The sequence below is a fragment of the Pollicipes pollicipes genome, unplaced genomic scaffold (genome assembly GCF_011947565.3).
Source record: "Pollicipes pollicipes isolate AB1234 unplaced genomic scaffold, Ppol_2.1 Scaffold_4295;HRSCAF=5057_pilon_pilon_pilon, whole genome shotgun sequence".
In the NCBI taxonomy this organism is placed as follows: Eukaryota; Metazoa; Arthropoda; class Thecostraca; order Pollicipedomorpha; family Pollicipedidae; genus Pollicipes; species Pollicipes pollicipes.
Window position 1 is genome coordinate 558,651 of NW_023596461.1, and position 22,553 is coordinate 581,203.

The window sequence follows — 22,553 nt, forward strand, 5'->3', positions numbered from 1 at the left end:
CAGCCCCGGCACCGGCCACCAGCGACTGTCGGCTGCATCGGACCTCCCCCCCCCCCCCCCCCCCATGCTCCGACTGGGACTCAGCCGATTACGCAACATCTCGAAATGCCAGATCGCCCGAATGACAGGTGGAAGCCGAGTTTTCCCTGTCACCAGAGGCAGGCACTTACTGAGCGCGACTACCGACATACAGGAGTGGTGAACAAGCGCATACTACAGATTCTGCCCAGCCGGCTGGCGGAGTAATATTTGGCATCCATAACTTTATTTAATAAAAACACTGTGTCAACAATGTTTGCCAACGTGGCGTCGCAATCGTTAAATCGCCGCACTTCACAATACACTACTTGTGATCACTCGCGCTATGGACCTGTGGTGGGGCTGGGGGAGGGCAAAGGAACAGAACACTAGAAATACAACAAAACGGCTATGAAAATAGTCCAGTTATTGTACAAATGTGGGGCGGCGTAAAATGCCAGCCTGGTGGCAAGGATGGGATGAGGCGCGCGTGCGGGAGGTGCGCGCGCGGCCGCCGGCCGGCGCCGCGCCGTCCGTTTGTACGTGGGGCGCGACCCGGTCCTTCGGCTGGCACCCGTATCACAGAGGGGGTGGGGGCGGCGCGCGCGCCGCTCACCGCGGCCCGTTGACGCGCAGCTGCCCGTTGCGGTGCGGCCAGCCACGACCGTTCTCGCCGTTCACCACACTCGCGAGGAAGCCCTCCAGCACCTGCGCCAAGTGTTTCCGCTTGAGCCGCCGCGACTCTGCGATAATCTCGCGCACGAAGTCGGCGCGCGTCTCACTGTCGCCCTGTGCCGTCGCCAGCCGGCTGAAGAGCGTGTCGTAGTCTGGAAGCGGGCGGTCTCCGGTTAGGCTCAGGTCACGGCGAAGGCAGCGGCGGCAGATCAGTGCCGTAAGATGAGCTGCGCAGTTACGTCAGAAGCGGTACCAAGAACGACAGATCAGCAGAGCAGACAGGGTTTCTCGCAAATACAATGCACGTGGCGTGACTCCGATGAGCCGGCTCGCAAGCCGAAATCAGCATTGCAAAGTATCAACAAAGCATGAGGTAAAACTGGCGCGCCTCGCCACCGTTGCCCTGTCACGACAGATCTGCGAGCGGGCCGGCGACTGATCACCTGCCGCCACGGACCGGCCGCTCGCGAGCGACGACCGCAGCTGACTGTTACTGACGGGGTCCAGGATACCCCCGACCGTCACGATAACCGGCCAGGCTCGAAACGCTGCCGGCTGCACCCAACCAACCAACAAACGCGTGCGCCACTGTAATTTGGCGTCGTTACATGGTTCTAATCAGAATATTTATGAGACAGGACGCACGAGAGGAAAGCCTGGAATACAAAGGCATGACGAACGACCCGTGACTGCTGATCAGGTAGTGGTGAAACATGATACAAAAACAGGCGCCTGGTTCACACAGACGTTAATCAATAGAACTGTTTAGTGAGCCAGTAATGCATATAACATCTTCTACCCACGGGGCGCACGTTGCGTTGCCATCACGTTGCTCCCACCAACGTTTACCACTACAAAGGCGACAGTCGCGAGCGTCGCGAAGCGATATCGCCAACGCACCAAACGTCTGGCAATATAACGCTGCGCGTGGGCCTTGTGAACATACGCTTGATCTTTAGATTGGAGCTGGTCGACGTCAAAATGAACAAAAGTCAGCTGCAACACGCACAACGAAGGGAACGGTCGATCAGCATTGAAATACGTTGTCGAGGGTCTTTTAACTAGTTTCTTGAATTCGTCTCTGCACCGAGGACATCCTCATTACGCACATCTCAAGGTAAATCCGTCACTTTTTTAAGAAAACTGACGGTACATTTAGTCCAACCGGACATGCGCCAGAAAAAAACTTTCACGAAGGAGACCGTATCACTGAGCAGCCCGCGGGTACGCCCGTGGAAAGAGCCTACCAGCGTGTCTGTGCTCGCCTGCCCGGCCGGCCAGCTCGGCTCCGGTCGGCGGAGGGCCGACGCGACGGGACACTCACTCCTGCCGGGCCGGCGGATCTCCTTGTAGAGCGCCAGCCGCAGCTGCCGGTTCAAGCGGCGGTCAGGCTGGCTAGCCTGCAGACCGCCGTTGACGGTCGGCGGCGAGACGCCGGCCGTGCGCGGCGACGGCGGCGGCGACAGGCTGACCGGCGCCGACTCCGACGACGGCTCCGGCTGGGTCCGAATCTCCGACAGCTCCGTGTCTGGGGACGGCAACGACAGCGCGTCAGGGGGGCACATCCCAGCGCCGCGCCCGGGCACAGCGAGCCACAGTGCAGGTCCGGTCTGGCTACAGCTCGGTGTCTAGGGGACGGCGACGACAGCGCGCCAGAGAGACACGTCCCGGCTCCGCGCTCGGGCACAGCGAGCCACAGTGCAGGTCCAGACTGGCTACAGCTCCGTGTCTGGGGACGGCGGCGACAGCTCGTCAGGCAGACACATCTCGGCTCCGCGTTCGGGCACAGCGAGCGACAGCGCAGGTCCGACCTGGCTACAGCTCCGTGCGTGACAGGATCATCAGACCCGTGGATCGCGTCACCGTCACCGTCACTGCCCCTACCGTCCTCCAGCTCCTCTATGGTGACCACGGTGGGCTGTGTCGGCGGCGGCGGCGTCGGCGGCAGCACCACCACCGGTGCCGGCGGCGCCGGTGGGGTCGGCGCCGCCGGCATCGCCGTCGATGGCGGCGGCGGCGCGGGCGGCAGCGGCGGGGCCGACACTGCCGGCTGGGCAGGCGGCGGCGGCGAGACGGGCGGCGGCGGGGGCGGCGCCACCGGCGTCGGGAGCGGCGCCGCCGGCACCGGCAGCGGCGCCACCGGCGTCGGCAGCGGCGCCGGCGCGGCGGCCGGCTCGCCCACCGGCGGCGTCACGGTGATGGGTGGCGACGCCGGCGCCGGCTTGTCCGGGATGACGGGCGCCGGCGAGGCGGGCCGGCGCGCCAGGCCGGCCGGGTCCCGGCCCGGCGGGCCCAGCCGCCGCTGCTTGCCACGCCCCGGTCCGGACGGCTCGCCCGGCCGCTTGCCCGGTCGCACGCCGCCAGACTTGTCCAGCAGGTCGATGTCGGCCTCGTCCACCATCATACGCTGCGGACCAGACACCCGTCAGCCGACCAGCCGTGGCAGGCCTGTTGGGATATCGCGAGATATCTGCCTTGTCCGCGGCGCGCACAAACCGCCTGCCCGCTAAGAAATGCAGACACAGGGTGACGTGTTCAATGAGGGTAGCAGTCACAGACCTCGTGGACTATTCAACTATCTCCATACGCGTTCCACCAAGACTGGATGGAGTAACACACCGCATATCGATAGACTAACGCATCGCAACCAATTCATCGCACAAATCGGTCCACTTGTTGCAGAAAATGGCCCATAAGCACGTACGTGAGTGGCATTCGAACAACACGCCACCCAGTGGGCTCACGTCCCCGCCCAGTCACCTTGTCGATTTTGAAGGGATTTCCGAACATGTGCTGGCGCACCGGCACCGTCTCGATCTCGCGCAGCGGCGCCGGCAGCCGCTTCAGGTAGTCCTGGTAGTTGCCCATCTGACTGACGGCCATGTTGTGCACCTGGTCCTGCGGAGAGGCGGGGTCGGGGTCGGGGTCGGGGTCGGCGGTGAGGCGGGGCCGGGCCGGGCGGGGCGATCGGCCGCCGGCGGTGGCGCTCGCTGGCGGCCGTCGCAGAGCGGCGGTCTCACAACAGCGAGCGGCCCTCAGTGCCTTCGCGGCCAGGCACCGGACACTGCACAGCTTTGAAAACGGAGCAGTGCCAAGCGCAACAAGTGAACGGTATGGAGGGAAGGGTGCAACTCGGCTGCCTCATGCCAGCCCCAAAACCCGCCCACTCAACACCACACAGGTGGATGAGCATCACACGCCGCTGCCAGTTAACAACAGGAAGATCGGACGGGTTGGACCGTCGATTTCAACACCACCGGCCACAATACCGACGCCGTTCGGAGTTCCCGCGTCCACGAATCCTGAAGAGAGTGCGGCGCGGCCCGGCCGGCCGGCCCGCTATCGTACCTGGTCCTGCATGCGCACGAGGCCCACGCTGGTCTGCATGAAGTTGGCGCGCATGCGCACCAGCTGGTCGAGCAGATGGCGCCGGCTGATGTCGAACGGGTTGCGGTAGCTCTGCGTGGCGAGCTCGCCGTCCCGTACGGCCAGCGTCAGGCCGGCCATGTACTGCATCGGCTCCAGCAGGCTCGCGAACTTGTCTGCCGGCCAGCACGGATCGGACGTGACGGCGACCATCCCACATCACGTGCAGCCACGTCATACCAGCCGATCTCGGTCTTACAAGTCATTCGAAATGTAGACTGAGGAACGTGTCGGCACCAGGGGTATAAGAAGGGTGCATGTACAATACAGCAGCACATCGGCATTAAGAAACATACGCTGATGAGAAAATAAACCATCATAACCAGCCATGGTCTATGCTCAGACGACGAACCCTGACCTCCCCGCTCCCAAGCTTTTATACGGAATCAACTATTTTCGACAGACAGGAAATGTCACGACCGCACGAGTTTCAACACCCTTACGATCCAACGAACGCGCAAAGCACAAGCGCCCACACTTTTTTCCACTCGGCATGAAAAACGTTTCCGTGCGCAGCAGGAACGCCGTGGCACTGGTGCCAAAGCGTTCCTGCTGCGTGGCACCAGTGCCGACGGCAGCGCTGGCCGCGGCGCCGGCCGCCGCCCGGTCCACGCACCGCTGAGCGCCGGGTTGCTGGTGGCTTCTCGTCGGGTGGACTTGCGGCTGGTGACCTTGATGCCGACCTGGTCGGAGCCCGGCAGACGCGCCGACACCTCGCTGCACAGCCGGTCGTACTCCATCTTGGCCTGGTTCTTGAGCCGCTTCAGGTGGTTGATGACGTTGACGGAGAGGCCGTTGTCCAGGTTGTCGGGTACCAGGTTGGGCGCGCCCATGCGCTTCAGCGCCTGCCGCAGCGGCTGGAAACGGCACCACGTGGACGTGTCGCTGAAGGGCGGATGCCGGGGCGGGGGCTCGGCCGGGGAGGGGGCTCGGCCAGGTGACGACACGGAGCTTGTCGGGCCCATCCCACTCCGCTCGTACCGCTCGTCATATCAACACAGCGGCATCGTTCCCAAGCGCTGTGTGACCGCATGGGCTGAAAGAATCACCCTCAGATATTGAACGGACGCCACGCAGTTGAGTTCCGCTCCCCCCGGCAAAATGGGACTGGCACGAAAGCGCACTGATTTCCCGCCCCCACCGACCATGTGAAACGAGAAAATCATCTGCCGTCAATGCCATCCTGATGTCATGACCTGCACACACCCGCGACCCAATTATTTTGCAGGAATCTGAACTACGTCCAAACATAACGCTGTTTGACTCGCCTCAAGGATAAAAAGAAGCTAAGTCACGCCGAGCGGCGAAGACGGACCTAGCAGACGGCACATCCCGACGGACCAATTACCTGAGCATAGTAGGCCGGCATGGTGCGCAGGTAGTTGTCGAAGCGGGCCTTCCACTCCTTGGTGGGCTTCAGCCGGTGCACCTTGAACAGCTCGTCCAGCAGCGGCAGCAGCACCGGGTAGTTGTACGGCATGACGAACAGGTTCACACAAGTCAGTGTGGTACTCGCCTTCAGGTAACCAAACGGCAGGCCCGAGTCGCCGTTCTTGGAGCTGTTGGCGATGTACACCTGGCGGCGCGAGCGACGACGGTCAGCTGACGCACAGCGGCGCCACGTGCGCCGCATGACGGACTGGGGTATAAAACACCACTCACCCGCTCGCTCCTCCTCACAAACTGACGCATTCATATTTATTCCAGTTTCGTTACATTGTTATATAATATTTATTGTATTTTGTACAACTGCTATATATAGAGGTAAGTACATATATATATATATATATATATATATATATATATATATATATATATATATATAATCACATGCAATCCAGTGTTTTAGCGATAACAACATGTCTGCAGCGCAGCAACTAGCCATCAGCACAATTGAACCACGAGGCTGCTGTCACAAGTGTCCATGCCGACCGGCGGCGGCGGCGGCGGCGGCGGCGGCGGCGTGCTGACCTGCCAGCAGGTGGCTGGCTGCTTCCGCGACAGGATGAACTGCGTCAGCGGGCTCGGCTCCAGCTCGTACTTGTCGAACGGCAGGTTCTCGATGACCATGGGCTCGCGGCTGGTGCAGGTGAACTTGACGACCGGGTGGGCCGAGCGGGACGGCTGCCGCACGCACAGACAGGTCCACCGTCAGCCGGCGCCGCGCCAGGCGCCGCACAGTCGCCACGAGAGCAACGTCATGTACAGCACGGTGAGGTCACGGCAGTGGCGCCACAGGCCGCGTTGGTCCAGTTACATAGGCGGTTTTCACCACAATCGTTTACACACAAACAATGTGAGCGAGCCGCGCCGCCGTGACTGCGTCGACACCTATCTAACGTCCGCAGCCTACGACTCAGCTCTCCGGCAACAGCGAGCCACCAGGCCGACCTCGGCCACGGATACGCGACGGGGACCAGCTTCCCAGCGCCGGCCCCGGCGGCAGCCGGGCGCCTCTCACCAGTGTGGGCGAGCTGACTTCGGGCCAGAACGCCTCGGGGATGGGCCAGTGGCCCAGTGGGAAGCCCTTCTGCGCCGAGCGCGGCACGTAGATGAGCTTGCGGCAGCTGTGCCACGACTGGCTGGAGAGCGGCAGCGGCGAGGCCGGCCGCGACGACGCCTGGTCGTTGCTGAAGTTGATGACGTTCTCCTTGCCGCCCTCGCTGTCCGTGTCGGCGCCTCCTGGCAGGAGACACGGCTGTATCGTAATTCCGCAGCGACGCGGCGTGGCGTGGAGCGATCGGGCCGTGACGGCTCGCCGTTATGGCAGCCAGCTCTCTACAGCCGCTGCATGTCTACTCTGGCAATCACCTACTGGCTATCATCCACGAAAGGTGGGGTGAGGAGGCAACCAGGCTCTCGACAACATCCAGCTTGCAAGACATCTTTGCCATTAAGTCTATGAATCACACATCCCAAAGTACTTTATGTTTCGTTCCGAGCGTGAGCCGGTGCCCTGTGTGGCGGTCCAGTGTCCGCCTCCCGCCGCCGCCTCGCCCCGGCCGGTGCCCTGTGTGACGGCCCAGTGTCCTCTCCCCGCCGCTGCCTCGCCCCGGCCGAAGCCCTTCGTGACGGCCCAGTGCCCTCTCCCCACCGCCGCCTCCCCCCGGCCGGTCTCCGCCCGCGGCGTCCGTACCGGGATCGGCGGCCACCGGCGGCGGGTCCGGTCCCATCTTCTCGAAGTTGATCACCACCCCGCTCTGGATCTTTTGCACCAGCGACTCCACACACTGCATCAGCATCCGGTGCGAGGTGATGGCGTACGACCGGCCTGGCGACGGGAGCAGCGCCCTCAGACCGCGGACAAACCGCAGACCACACCTCAGACAGACAGCGGCTTCTCGACCATCCGAGGAAGTTTGACTTAACACGCAACGAGGTGAAGAACACAACAGGTGTGCGACACATAAACGCCTGCAGCAGAGCATCTCTAAACGTGAACTTGCTGACAGTCATGACATACCCGAGCCCCACCACATGAAGGGAGCACAGGGAGCCTGCGCGGCCGCCGACATCGGCCTGCGCGGCTCAGCGAGCGTCACTGGTGGGTCGGGGTCGTGGCCGGCGTTGCGGTTGGGGTCGGCGTCAGAGTCAGGGTCGAGGTCAGGGTCGGGGTTGGGGTCGGGGTCGGGGTCAGGGTCAGGGTCGGGGTCGGAGTCGGGGTAGGGGTAGGGGTAGGGGTAGGGGTCGGGGTCGGGGTCGGGGTCGGCGGGGTCGGGGTCGGGGTCGGCGGGGTCGGGGTCGGAGTCGGGGTCGGAGTCGGAGTCGGGGTCGGGGTCAGGGTCGGGGTCGGGGTCGGAGTCGGGGTCGGGGTCGGAGTCGGGGTCGGGGTCGGAGTCGGGGTCGGGGTCGGAGTCGGGGTCGGGGTCGGAGTCGGGGTCGGGGTCGGGGTCGGGGTCGGGGTCGGGGTCGGGGTCGGGGTCGGGGTCGGGGTCGGGGTCGGGGTCGGGGTCGGGGTCGGGGTCGGGGTCGGGATCGGAGTCGGGGTCGGGATCGGGATCGGGTCGGGTCGGGGTCGGGATCGGGAATCGGGGTCGGGATCGGGATCGTGATCGGGATCAGGATCGGGATCGGGGTCGGGGTCGGGGTCGGGTATGGTCAGGTCACATTCAGGGTCGGGTCGCACCTCCGGTAGCGTCGCACAGCTTGCCGATGCCGCTGGTGTCGCTGTCCACCAGGCCGGTGCCGTCGCGCTCGTGCGGCGGCGTGCCGCTCAGGCGCAGCACCAGACTGAACAGCCGCTGGTCCCAGCGGTACACGTCCTTGGTCAGCTCCGTACCCGGGATGCGCGCGTCACGCGGGATCTTGAGCTGTCGGCGCGGCCCGCCGGTCAGCGCCGCACGGACACCCCTGCCATGCTCAGGCGTCCGTGCATCCGGCGATCAACGCCCAGACACCGGACTACGGCGACAAGATGATGCGGCAAACATGAACCCGGTATTGCGCACAATGGGCGCCTTATCGACTGGCGTGCACGTGTGAAACAGCTTGATTAATCGGAACATGCTGCATGGAGGTTATTCCACGCCAAAACTAACTCACGGACCGGCTTGTTTTGGCCGTGCCAGTGAGCTCACCTCGTCCATGATGGACACGTTCTGTCCGGTGAGCCGTCCGCCGTCCGTGATGCACACGATGATGGACGGCTCCAGGAAGAACGGACAGCGCCCCTGGCCGTACATGTCGATCCCTGGCAGCAGAACACGGAAGCTCGTCTCTGGGTCGGCAGACCACGCGTCTCCCTCTGGGTCGGCAGACCATGCGTCTCCCTCTGGGTCGGCAGATCACGCGTCTCCTCTCTGGGTCGGCGGATCGTGCGTCTCCGCGGCGCAGCGCCCCTGGGTCGGCAGATCACGCGTCTCCTCTCTAGGTCGGCGGATCGTGCGTTCCCGCAGCGCAGCGCCTCTGGGTGAGCGGGCCATGTGTCTCCCTCTGGGTCGGCAGACCATGCGTCTCTCTCTGGGTCGGCAGATCACGCGTCTCCCTCCGAGTCGGCAGACCACGCGTCTCTCTCTGGGTCGGCAGATCGTGCGTCTCCGCGGCGCAGCGCCTCTGAGTCGGCAGATCACGCGTCTCCTCTCTAGGTCGGCAGACCATGCATCTCCCTCTGGGTCGGCAGATCACGCGTCTCCCTCTGGGTCGGCGGATCGTGCGTCTCCGCGGCGCAGCGCCCCTGGGTCGGCAGATCACGCGTCTCCTCTCTGGGTCGGCAGATCGTGCGTCTCCGCGGCGCAGCGCCCCTGGGTCGGCAGATCACGCGTCTCCTCTCTGGGTCGGCAGATCACGCGTCTCCCTCTGGGTCGGCGGATCGTGCGTCTCCGCGGCGCAGCGCCCCTGGGTCGGCAGATCACGCGTCTCCCTCTGGGTCGGCAGATCATGCGTCTCCGCGGCGCAGCGCCCCTGGGTCGGCAGATCACGCGTCTCCATCTGGGTCGGCGGATCGTGCGTCTCCGCGGCGCAGCGCCCCTGGGTCGGCAGATCACGCGTCTCCCTCTGGGTCGGCAGACCACGCGTCTCCGCGGCGCAGCGCCTCTGGGTCGGCAGACTACGGGCGCGCTGGCTGCCACAGATCCCGCTAGCTAGCCGGCTTTGGCAATCCACGGTGGTTATCATTTGCATTGACAAGCTTCTACTATTTACGTGTTCCTATCGCTTTGCGCCAGCGAATCAGTGTTGTCTTGGGAATTGGCCGGCAGCGCCTTACAAAGGAAGCAGAGATGCATGTAATTTGATGAGTCTTTGGCATGGGGTTTGGCCTTATCTCCAGAGTGGCCACCATCGTGTCCGTGCGCACGGCCGAACGGCGTGGATGGCTGCCGGAGGTGCACGTTATCACCGCCCCTTCCCCACCCCGACGTACCGGACTGCATCCGGTTCAGGTTCAGAACGTCGAACGTATTCTTGATGGCCATGCCCATGTGAGTCATGCCGAAAGCCTGCAAGTTCTTGAGCTCCTGGGTGAATGTTTGCAGATTCTCCTTCCAGCCGGCCTGCGGAGCGGAAGAGCGGGGTTATGGGCGTAAGATGGCGAAAGTTGGCGCTCCAGTGTCAACGAAAGAACAAGCAGTTATTCGACACAAATGCACGATATAACCGCAATACGGCGCACACTATAAAAGAGACCTGTCAACTCGGTATGGTCATCGCTGTATTCATGGCACGAGGAGTACTGGTATGGCTCTATATAGGGCTGGCCAAAACGTCTGGGTCATAGTAAGTAGGGACTATAATACGGCCAGTTGTACTGGCCATATCAGCACAGCAATGCGATGTTATGGCCCACGTATTATTTTACCATCGTGGTTCTCCCATAAGGCGGTAGCGAAAATTTTAGTGCGTCGTGGTCTATGCCACGACAATGATGGACATCAGGGTATTAAATCAATATTGTGGGCTTCGTGTATTTTACAATTAGTTCGCTCCGGTGCCATGTGTCACAGCCGAGACAAACATGGTGCCTGAGACGATGCAGAGCCAACACAAGTTAATGCGTACATGATTCAGAGCAGGTTTCTGGGAACTAGATTCACAAACAGGAAGTCCGTACAGGAAGCGGTTCAAAGCAAAGCATCACGTGCACTGGCTTGCATAACACAGGCAAAACACAGGTTTTAAAGGGAAATGTTTTGCAATTATGGATAGATCCTTCATGGCAACAATTCGGAAGACATGTGGCTTGTAAAGGAAAGGTAACGTTGGTATCAAATCTCGAGCTCATCACGAACACTTTCACATGAACTGGCGGCCTCGACGAACTGTCAAAAGTACTTTAGGCCACCCAGCCAGTTGCGGGCTGCGCGGTTAATTAAAGAAAACATTATAAACTTGACAACATCTCAGGGCATGTTACCGAAATATCAACCCAACTACGTCTCCATTCTCCTGGTTCTTCCCCCGAAGAAAAAGGCTAATACTACTGTCTTATCTTGTATACATTTTTCTTTCTTCTGCCAGCAGACTACGCGACGCACGTCGTCGTGCCACTCTTGTATGGAATACCAGCGACTAGAGCGGTCATATTGGAGCTCGGGGCCCATACCGTAACTGGGATCCGAACCCGACCCCTGTATGGGGGCCGAAGCTTATCTGCTGTGGTCGCCGAAATATAGTACACATATTTGTCTCCCCCCCAAAAAAAAACACGCACACACACGGGGAAATCGAAGGTTTTCGCACGAGAGCGTGCAGTGAGATGCACGTATTACTCAATACTTTCGCCAATACAGCCGCCCGCTCTCTTCCCCGCTGGGATGTCTCCATACCGAAGCTGCAGTGGGTCAGCGAAATCTGGGCCTGGACCCAAAACAAACTTCCAGCCTTTTCTGCGTTCAAAATTTGACACTTTCCATGTTGAGCAAATGTGTAAACAATCTTTCGCACGGACTGTTACGGAGTAGAAAAACCACAACTGGCAAGGGCATGTCAAGGTTATGCATAACCCCCAAAAGCGCTCGGATGTGGACACTCAAACAGTTTTTTTTTTCCAAAGCGCCTTCTCAACGGAAAGGCGTAGCACTGCCAAACTTGATACAACTGAAAGCATAGCCGATCTTTTGGTGTACAAAATAAATACACCTCAAGGTTTATCATCTGTGGGTCAAAATCGGACCACGGTTGCCAGCGAAAGCAATTATTATGGAATCCTGCACGCTGATGCGACGACGGAGTTTTATAATACGTCCTATGTACAACTTTGGGGCGATTTTAGACAGTTGAACAAAATTATGTATAATTACAACGCATTCCATTAACTTTGTATTAGATGTAAAGTAAAGGAGAGATATGGTCAGATCTAGGCCAACACAACTGTTTACTGGAAAACTGCTGAATGAGGTAGCTTTTTACGTTGATTTCAAAACCCTTCGCTACAAAGCCATCACAGGTTTCTTATTTTTACTTCATGCGGATAGGGTGCGGTTACCGACCTTGGCTACCCACAAACCTTTTCCTCTGAGGAGCATGCCTCCTACGGTAGAACTGAACGCTGATTTCGAATTCACTTTTCCATATGATATCGAGAAGCTTTAGGCGTTTTCATCTTCCAAAAATCACGTAAAATCAAATCTTCCAAAGGCCACAAAATCAATGACCTGATGTGACCCCGAGTGACGTTTTGCACACACAAATCATCTAAACAACAGCCAGTTGCGTGAAGCCAAAGAACACCGATCGCTAATTTATACTTGTTTGACCTAATTCAACCATGAAATCATGACCTCGATACCCAGAATTCGCTACAAATGGGTTCAAGGTCAACTATAAAATGATCTCGATGAGTTTCTCTCGCGATCATATTATTTCTCAGATCTCGATGAGTCATTTTGACCTTGTTAATGTCATATTTACCCAGGGACTTGGGTGCATCGAGCCTCTTTAAATTGTGTTATCTCACGTGGATTAAACTGACCCCCATTCCCACCCCAGCGCATCGTATTTAACCGATCACCCCGGCGCGAGTTAAAAGGTGTCACTTCTTGCTTGTGAAAGCTGTATAACAAATATAGCTGATCGCTGCAATAAAGTTTATGGAGGGCGACGTGCCCGGTCCGGGTCGAGTCATGTCGCTCAAGGTGACAACAATTGGTGAGTCCAACTCGAACCTCGAGTGGCATTCGCTGTAGCTGCGGCCTCACCATCCGCGTCGGGGATACGCACTCAATTCTTTCCATTCATGCCATACACCCAATGTTAACCTGTTCCTATGTTGGAGTCCGCTCTCCAACGACTTGGCATACCATGCCCTCCAAATTTGCACTGTTATCTGCTATCAGAGGTTGGATGTCGGTCTAATTCCCGCACCCGGGTACACGCGCAGATTCTTGTGTGTAGCTGGTCTGGATGTGCAAAATGTGTATACATTAGTATGGCCTTGACGTTTGAAAAGGTCAAACAAGGTCAGCGTATCAAATCATGCTCGTAAGGCATTCACAAGTTAACTGAGTTACTTCGAGTTGGTTACCAGATAATCACGTGAGCCAAACTCACAGACATGCACCAGCGGTGAAGTTCATGAACCGACTGACTGGCATGTCTCAATGGTAACGTTCATGAGCTAAATGGACTGGCACGTATCAACGGCAACAATAATTGATAACTTAAATCGAACTTCTAGACCATTCAAAAGGATTCCGACATCAGGTCGTACTGATCAAATGGCACGCGTCTGATCTGACAATAGATGAAACACACGAAAAACATGGGATGGCCAAAGGTGGGAGAAGAGCGCGTACCCTGTGCGCGGCAGTTGCCGAAAAATATGAAGTAATCCGCGAAAGTATGGAGAAGACGAATTCGCAGATTATAGCCTGCGGCTATGCACGCGTGACCAGCGCGCTAAAAAAAAACGCCTGTGTGAACAGACCATAAGCAGCGGAGTGCAGTGTCACCTCGGCCACTACCTAGAGGCTGGCAAATGTGGCGTGACTCCTCCAGTTGGCGGGATGCAAGCTCAGGCAACCCGCTCGCCTGTCGTCCGTTCGTACCTTTATATGATATGGGTGGTAGGCTCAGGAAGCCCGCTCGCCTGTCGCCCGCTCGTACCTTTATATGATATGGGTGGTAAGCTCAGGCAGCCCGCTCGCCTGTCGCCCGTTCGTACCTTTATATGATATGGGTGGTAAGCTCAGGCAGCCCGCTCGCCTGTCACCCGTTCGTACCGTTATATGATATGGGTGGTAAGCTCAGGCAGCCCGCTCGCCTGTCGCCCGTTCGTACCTTTATATGATATGGGTGGTAAGCTCAGGCAGCCCGCTCGCCTGTCGCTCGTTCGTACCTTTATATGATATGGGTGGTCTTCGAAGGTCAGCAGCATGTACCTGTCACCCTTGCTTTCTGGTGATCTCTGTCTGATCTGGAATCGAAACGCATCACCGTGTTAGACACAAATTAGACTGTGTCGATGGAAACGCAATTACAGATGAGAAGACGCATGGACATAAAAATCCAAAAGAACGTAAAAACAGCAAAAGACCTCGGCGCCCCACGCTCGCACTGAGCTCCATCTATTGAGCACATCTGGTATTACACTGTAACATGCACAGCGGTTGTAACAGGAACAGCCATGAAAAAGCCAATTGTAGCAGCTTATACGACGGCGGCAAGGGGTATAATGACGCAAGCGGTGACCGCCGGCGTCATGCACAGCAGCGCAGAGTTTGTTCGACAGTGTTGACGAATCAGTCCTGCAGTACCAATTCCTACGTCCAGAATACAGTCTCGGCATTGTAGTGTGGCAGTACGAGACACACAAAATCAAACACCACTAGCACCGTTTACGCGGAGCAATATGCTGCAGTTGATGTGCTCAATAAGTCCTAATAGCGGACGACTCCCGCGTGCATACAGTCTGGCGCCACCACCCTTCATTTTTCTTAACACAACAGCGCGGCAATGGTCACTATCGGTCAAAACTGCTCTAATCCAAACAGAACTATATATATATATATATATATATATATATATATATATATATATATATATATATTGGAAAGTACTTGAAGGGGAACCAAACGCTGTTGCAACATGGTACCAGCATAGCTGGAATCACGCAATTACGACGCTAAAGACAGGGTGGTCAAATATCGTTGAATTCATTCGGAACAAATTGCACAACACTTATACGACATACCGCTATAACATTACAACGTTGACTAAGTGGGATACGCAACTCGCCCTCCGATTTATGAAGTCCGGCGGCCCGTACTTTGCTATTATACTTGTGGGCACGTGTGTAACATTCTACTCTTGAATAAGTAGGCATTCGATATCTTCGACAAAAATTGAAAAAGCACCTAGTTTCCGTCGCTAATGCTTACAACGACCGCGGATTGCACGACAAGTGACGTGCCTCTAACGGTGCCCAGATTAGCTGCTAGAGTAAATTATACATAACATTCCACTGAATTTCAAGAAATAAAACAGTAGACATTAAAAAATATAAAACAAAGTACGCAAATAAGGCTCGTCACGAACCCAAATGATTGAGGTGTGTGAATTCTGATACATGGGCAAGTTAACATGCGCCCGGGTGGACGGTTGGATACCCTTCGCTCGGAAGGTTTGGGGTTCCTTGGTCATGACCTTGGGGTCAAGTAAGGTCAAAAAGGTCAAATTCCAGGTTGGTCTCCAAAAGGTCCTTAGAACCTAGATAACTGTTCTAAGCAAAAGGTCAGATGCTCATCTAAGGCCAGCGACCTTTCTGACCTTTTGAAGGTCATGGTGACCAAAATCATACAAGACTGCTTAAGTTTTGCATTTGAATAAGCAAAAAATATTACGCTAGGCAGTATGTTCCTAAAAACAAAATGTTAGTCTGGGTCATTCTATGCCAGTGATCTATTCTGACCTATAAGAAGTCTATAGAAGGTGTATTATGCGGTTCCTGCTAATAAGGATTCAAAAAATTCGAAATGAGCACCAAGAACTACCCCATACAGCAGGCGCTAGAGTAGTAAGACAGGTTGGTTTTGACCTCGGTCTGACCTTTATACCTGACCCTAGGTCAATGCAATTTGTTCATTCAATCGTTGTATTGCCTTAGACAGTAACTCAGAGTTGTATGGCTTCGTCTAACACTCCGTTTTTGATCAGATTTAACGATTCCCTAGAAATTGCCTTCGCTGAAACCGTGGCCTCAATTTGACCTGCCATAGGTCAGCGACCTTACAAGGTACATCTGAATTTTCGATCCCAGACGATCCGAGACTCAAATGTCTATAACTATGCAGAATTTGGTGCGGCTACGCTGCGCCGTTCGGAAACCATTCCGAAAAACCTTCGGGGGTCAATTTGATCCCCCACCCGAGCGCGTGTCAAGGCCAATGTCATGTCTGACCAAGTCTTCAAAACCACATGAAGAAAAGTTAGTCCACAAAGCATGACGCATGGTATCGTGGCTATACAAAACGACCGTAACTGAAGGGCTTCCCAAAGACGAAGGACGTATAAATGTCTCCGTCGTACGTAACGACCATACAGATAGGTGCGTGCCTCCCAAGGTCGATCCACAGGAAATCAATGGGCAACACTGATATGACCTCACATTAGCCCTTTGAAGCAAGTGGTGGAACACTTTGTTTTGTAAGCTTTCCTCTTTGAACATGTGCAAGCCTCGCAGATCCGGCAAAAACATACTTTGACTTCATTTTACCTAACCTTGCAGGTTAAACATCAGGGACACAGCAGAAAGGCAAACATTTAAGTTTTAAATGTGGAAGATGGCCATAATGACGAGGCCAGTGAGGGTCATTGCTGGTCTCAAATGCAGCTTACAAATACAACCTAGGCCTGAGATTGGGCTGTGACAACCACTGGTATGCAGCCAGTTCACTACAAACAATGACCAACCAAAACAGGCAATACTTGAAGGGGCATCAGTGCTCTGATAACTGTCACTGAAAGTTCAAGTTACTTGACATTGATCAATTTTGTCACCTTAAACAGCAACCCAATTTTGAACAAATATGACTTCTGAACTAACAACAAAGACACACAAACAAAAAACACTGCATACATTAACCTCTTAATTTTTTAAACAATAGATGGCCATCATCCTGCACTGAAAGCACTGGTTTCCATTAGTCCCTACTGATAGATGGTCATACTTATGTTTAGTAACAGCTCCATGATATTACTAGTTTGCACACCATCACCTTCCCCTAACAGTATGCACAGGGAATATAAATTATTGGCCCTGTGTGACCATCAATTACTAGAGCGAATGAAGCCTTAGGAACATCAGGTGGACTGCATAATTTAGCATTACAGTGAACTTTCTAAGAAGATATGGAAGTGTGATATGCAAGAAAGACTTTAGTGAAATAGGAGCCATGGGCCACAGTGGCATGATCTTGACACTTTTCTAGACAGCTAAAAGGAATGTTCCAAAACTGAAGATGTTGAAGCAAGCATCTGACATGATGAAGTAGTCTCATTGATATGTACCTGTGATATTGATTTATAAGTAGTTGTGATAAAACTATTTGTGATATATTACAATGTGACACTATATATTTGGGGTATACTGAAGTGGAAAAAACTGCTTGAGACAACACAATTCATCTGTTTGTATGTTTTCTATATATATGCTCTTCACTGTCAGTTTTTAATAACATCATTGCACCCTGCAAAACATTTATTGAGAGCCTATTGACAGCCATTACATCTGGATATAATGCATATAAATACCAGATATGAACAACTCTACAGTCATAACCAATTGGCCTTGATCACCACATGGCTAATCAAATGAAAAGATTTGAATGGCATTACAATGGCATGGATGCTTTGGCAACATTGACCAAAATGGTCCCACCAAAACATTCTGAACATATTTGTGGCATGTAGTAAAAACAGGAGTTTTGGTCTTAAAAAGGGGAGGGCTGTGAATTGCACTGAGTGATCTTCCAGATGGCCATAGCAGCTCAAAACAAATGCTTATCCTGATAACAATCAGGTCATTCATGAAGTGTTGGAGGTCTCACTCATATCAATGGGACCTTCAAAGGAGGTTGACCAGCTTCATTGGTTTAGGACAAGAACAAGGTTTGGCTCACAAAAGTGTGAGGTTTTATTGCCTATTACTTAAGAACCCAGAGATTGCCACTTATTCAATTCCTGCATTCATGAGACGTTCAGGACTCTATGCCCCACAGCACTGTAATAATGCTGACACCATAACTGTGTACAAGCAATCCTTATGGATCATGTTAAACTCAAACTGTGCAGCAATATTGTCATACTGAGATCAAGCACGTAACAAAGATGATATGTTTCAGCAGATAAATGATATCCAATCTTTCTGTCCATTACTCTGAAAACTATATTTTGTGGTAGAGTTCCTGTCCTGTAAAACTGAAAGCAGTCTGTCACTCTTGTTTAAACAATTTTGAGAAAATTGTCCAACATAAATTATTTTGATACATCCATCCCAGTACCTTAGCCATCAGACCACCCATCCTCCAATCCACCCACCAGTGGTAGCATTGGTTTCAGTCGCTTCATACTCTCGCTTTTGCTCTTGACTGAGATGGACTGTGGCTGGTGGCTGTGGTTAATCTCTACAAAAAATATCAATCAAGTTTAAAAATGCAACACAATTCAAAAATTGCCAGCCATGTCATTAATACCAAAAATGTATAGGTAACATAATATCATCAATGAGTTCCACTCCCATACATTTTATGACAGGTTTGGACCACTGGGAAATTGTGACAAACAGGCTGACACTGTTGGCATTCTTTGCTTGTTGCATTTTACAGCTGGGAAATTCTCAGCACTTTTTGCATCATTATTGCTAATTTGATGGTTCTATCCCCAATTTTCAATTCTCAGTCCCAAAAATTACACAAGAGTATGCAAAAATATCTAATGAGTTTCGGTTTGACTGCAAGCCCACGTGAAAGGGTTTCTAAGATTTCCAACAAAAATTATTGTGCATAACATGATTCTCAAAACAAAAATGTTGAATTGCAGCCAAATTGTCCCTGGATCTTTTTCTAACATCATCCAAACAAATTCATGATTTATTATACAACACACAGCTTCAAATAGTTTTGTGATTTCAAGTACAACCTAAAGAAAAAATAAAATATGCATTTGGTACATACATTGGCCTCATGCAGTGTCCATGCATCCTGTTACTACACACAGAGGAGAGCATGGACACTAGCAAAACTTCTCCAAAATTGTCACTTGGGCCCATTTATTCAGATGCCTACCAGTGATAAAAAGGAGCATCTGTTGTCTGCACCCAAATGACCACCAGCTGTGCTTGCACCCTGCCAGTGGGTAGCTGTCAGGAATGACAGGTACCTGATGCCCTCAATGAAAAACTTACCTTGACAAAGGTCTCCACAGCTCCCTTTGCTACATCCAGCAGGGTTGGGTGACCACCAGAGAAGGCTTGCTGATTCATTGATGCAGATGTATCAATGAGGAAAACTATAATTGTCATTGTCTTGAAATTATATGACTCTTGCTACATATTATGTTGATATGTTGAAGGCTCAAACTGAAGTAGGGTGGGTAAAATCGGTGGTGCAAGCAATACCTAGGATGATGCTCTTAAAACTTTGACATCAATAAGTACTTAGTAAGCTTATGCATGACACAAGGCAAGGGCTTTTAGTGAGAGAACAACCAACAGAAAACTGAACATCCAGGCACCACATTCCGGCGGGGCGTCGCACTGTCAAACCTCCACACCGGCCCACAAACCAACCGCAGCCCAGCCGACAGTTCGTCCCAGTCCGGCCACGGAAACCTCCACGAAAACTGTGCCAGAACTGCGGCAAAACCGCAGCGCCAGTGGCAATTCGAAGTCGAATTGTAACCAACAAAACCGTGCTCTCCGCAAAGATAGATCACTCAGATGGACTGCTATAGTGGTCAAAAGTTCTAATCTAGTGGATAAGACACATTTAGAACGTTTGTGAGACCTATTACAGGCAGAAAATTGACGATCTCCGGGACAGGTCCACCGTGCCGCCCCGACGACTTGTCGACATTAACGGCGCTGTTGCCGAACTTGACGAACAGAAGACACGATGTTACCAAAATGGGAAACGCCATTCAGGTTTTATGAAGCGTTTCATTTCGGTGCCAGAAACGAATGGTAGACGGCCACAAACATAAGCGTAAGAACGGGGGATCGAAAAAGCAGGCATGACACCCTCACTTTTGAGAGTGAGATTGCCAATGATGGCGAGTGACAGCCTCATTTTTGGGAACCTTTGAATTATTTTTGAAAACATTGTTATTTGACGCATTGTACACAGCTAAATTTACGCGAAACATCATAATAAATGGGAATACATTAGGAAACAGAATGCTGGCTCTGAAAGTGGAGCTTCACTTGCCGTAGAAGAGCGGCAAAAAGCTTCATGCAACTTCATTTGGGAAGGCATGACGTTTTGAAAAATCGTTTTACTGCGGATGGATGGATACAGCGAGCAGGTTTTTTAGAGAGCTTTCTTGCGTCATATAAACTAGCGACATGGTCTGTTTTTAGCCTTTCTATGGACGTCATTCTTTCCCGCAGAATGATATGAAGTCATCGGCGCTGTCGGAGACGGTGGACAACCGCAGCTCAGACAGCGGCGCACCGGAATGTAAAAGGAGCTTTTCAATAACACTACGTACAAGACTGAGTAAACTGAGCAGATTTAAAAGGGAATTTTGGTGCTACTATGCTATCATTTCCAGATGAAACCAAGCCATTACCTCATGTTATGAAATGAATCCGACGCGAGACATTGCTATTACGAATGCAATTATTGATCGTTCCGGACCGTCTGACATTTATTCTGGCATTTATACGATGTTCTGAACATTTTATTCTCCATCCGTCATCGGATCTTATTATGCACTTGGAAGGACTAGGTGGTGCTTGGCTTTCAGTAACGCAAGTGCACATGTGTGTGATAGCCCAGTAAGCTCAATGGTGTGACAATGAATTCGTAATAAGACGATCCCAGTTCGATCCTATAAATATAGAGTCCTATAACTTCCGAGCAGAGCAATTTAGGTTGTGATGTGTACATGTGTACTGGAAGACCAGTAGCAGATCCAGATGGGGGGGGGGGGACGGGGCCATCCCTCCCGGACCCGAGTGATCCCAAAGGCTCCGAAAGGGCTCACAGCCGGCCGAACAGACATAATTTTTACACAAAACACAACAAAATTGGACGTATTTGGGCCTCCAGGTGACCAAGAAGAAACGCAAGCAATAGTGAAAGGCCCACGAGCAGACAAAAATAAGATTTCGCTGATTTATATAGTAATGATTGGGAAATCTTAAGGCTCATTATGCTTTCCAGAGGCTCTGCACTGTTGCCGGGGGCCTATATGTCCACTTGCAGGGGCAATCCGATTGCTAAGGAGCCTTCCACGTTGCCTTTGATTTATTGACGTTTGCTCGGAGGGCTCCTACCCTGCCGTCAGAGCTCTATCCACTTGCATGCTGGGGTATCCTTGTCCAGCAGGGAACCTCCACAGATTCTTCTCAGTTGCCAGAAAGGCTCTATACGCTGTAGCCCGGGTTAAAGACCCTTTGGGCTCGAGAGGCTCTATGCACTATATTTCAACCTGCCGGGGTGCTCTCGGTTGCTCAGGGGTCCTTCACATTGGTAGCGGTTAAACATCGACGCACTCGCGATATGTTCATGGGCCCTGTAGGTTGGTCTAAGGCTCATCGCTCATCGCTCATTGTTCATAGCTCTGCCAGTGACCCATTTCCGTTCACTGGCAGAGGCCGTACGCTCTTGTCGGAGGCCCATCTGCTGCACTGCTTGGGCACCCTAGACCATTCGGGGGCCTTCCACATGGTGTCTTGGGCACTTCTCATTTGCTTGGAGTACGCTACGAACTCGTCGGGAGCCCCATCTTCTAACCTGCTCGGGTGCATTCGATGGTTCGGGGGCTCTCCACATTGGGTGTTCTATATTGCCTGTTTACTTGGGTGGCCCTACGCTCTTGTCGGGAGCCCTAGTTGTTAAACGGCCAGGACTAGTGGCGGATTCAGAGAGGGGAGAACGGGGTCATCCCCTTTAGGCCCCGAAGAGGCCCATAGGCTCTGAAAGGGTCCATTCCCGTCTGAACAGGCACAGTTCCTAACAAGAGTCATAACAGAATAGGACGCCTTTGGGCCCCAAAGCGACTAAAAACAATCGCAATCAAAAGTGAAGGGCCCGTCAGCAGACAAAGATAACTTTTCACTGATTTCAGAGGCGAAAATTTTGAGGCTCATGACGCTATCCTACGCTGTTACCAGTGTCCCTACATCTCCACTAACTGGGTCAATGGGGTCATAATAATATACAATAATAATAACGAGCCTACCACGTTACCCTTGGTCTCTTTACATGCTTTCTTAGGGCCCTTCGCTGCCGTGGGGGCATTATCTGCTACCACATCGGGGCAGTCTAAATTGACCAGGATACCTCCGCGGATTCTTCCCATTCGCCCGAAATGCTCTATACGCTGTTGTTGGGATCCCCATACGTTAACCTGCCGGGGTTCTCTCGGCTGCTCAGGAACCTTTCACATTCGTCTCGGGGCTTTGCCAATAGCTCGGAAGGTGCTGTGCTGTTGCTGGGCCCATATAAGTTAACGGACCAAGATACTCAGTGCTCAGGGGGCCCTGCGCTCCGGTCGGGGCCTTACATGTTAACCTGTCGGGGCACTTCCGATCGTTCAGAAACCCACCACATTGATCGCAGGTTCTTCTTGCTTGCTCTGAGCCCCCTACACTGTTTATGTGAGCCTCTTTGCTGCCCCGCCGCGGCGACCTCGATCGCTCAAGTGCTGTCCATTCTGTTTTTTTCCTTTTTCGGAGGGCCGGCACCGCTGACGGGACCCAAATAGCCGGAACACTTTCCATCGCCCCGGGGCTCTCTACAATTCTACATTGATCGTTGGCTGTTGCGATGAAATCA

The 22,553-nt window shown here is 53.5% G+C and overlaps 1 protein-coding gene across 1 annotated transcript; it reads right to left on the reverse strand.

Moving 5' to 3' along the window:
* Window positions 1-248: 248 nt before the first annotated feature.
* LOC119096482 (integrator complex subunit 6) lies at window positions 249-19,548 on the reverse strand. The gene is made up of 15 exons (XM_037219398.1): window positions 18,956-19,548; window positions 13,892-13,969; window positions 9,980-10,109; window positions 8,697-8,809; window positions 8,246-8,429; window positions 7,256-7,390; window positions 6,581-6,801; window positions 6,091-6,243; window positions 5,468-5,695; window positions 4,736-4,976; window positions 4,042-4,235; window positions 3,454-3,591; window positions 2,912-3,100; window positions 2,018-2,321; window positions 249-845 (listed from the first exon to the last, which is right to left on the reverse strand). Exons 1-15 carry the CDS (start codon window positions 19,070-19,072, stop codon window positions 631-633), a joined length of 2,640 nt encoding a protein of 879 aa, XP_037075293.1. The 5' UTR covers window positions 19,073-19,548; the 3' UTR covers window positions 249-630.
* Between the last annotated feature and the right edge of the window lie 3,005 nt (window positions 19,549-22,553).

Bases quoted from the DNA above. Each gene is read 5' to 3' on its own strand.
- LOC119096482 (XM_037219398.1), bottom strand. From the start codon at position 19,072: ATGACAATTATAGTTTTCCTCATTGATACATCTGCATCAATGAATCAG. The intron at 13,970-18,955 runs GTAAGTTTTTCA...TTTCGATTCCAG, and splicing joins CTGTGGAGACCTTTGTCAAG to ATCAGACAGAGATCACCAGA. The intron at 3,101-3,453 runs GTGACTGGGCGG...TCTGGTCCGCAG, and splicing joins ATCCCTTCAAAATCGACAAG to CGTATGATGGTGGACGAGGC.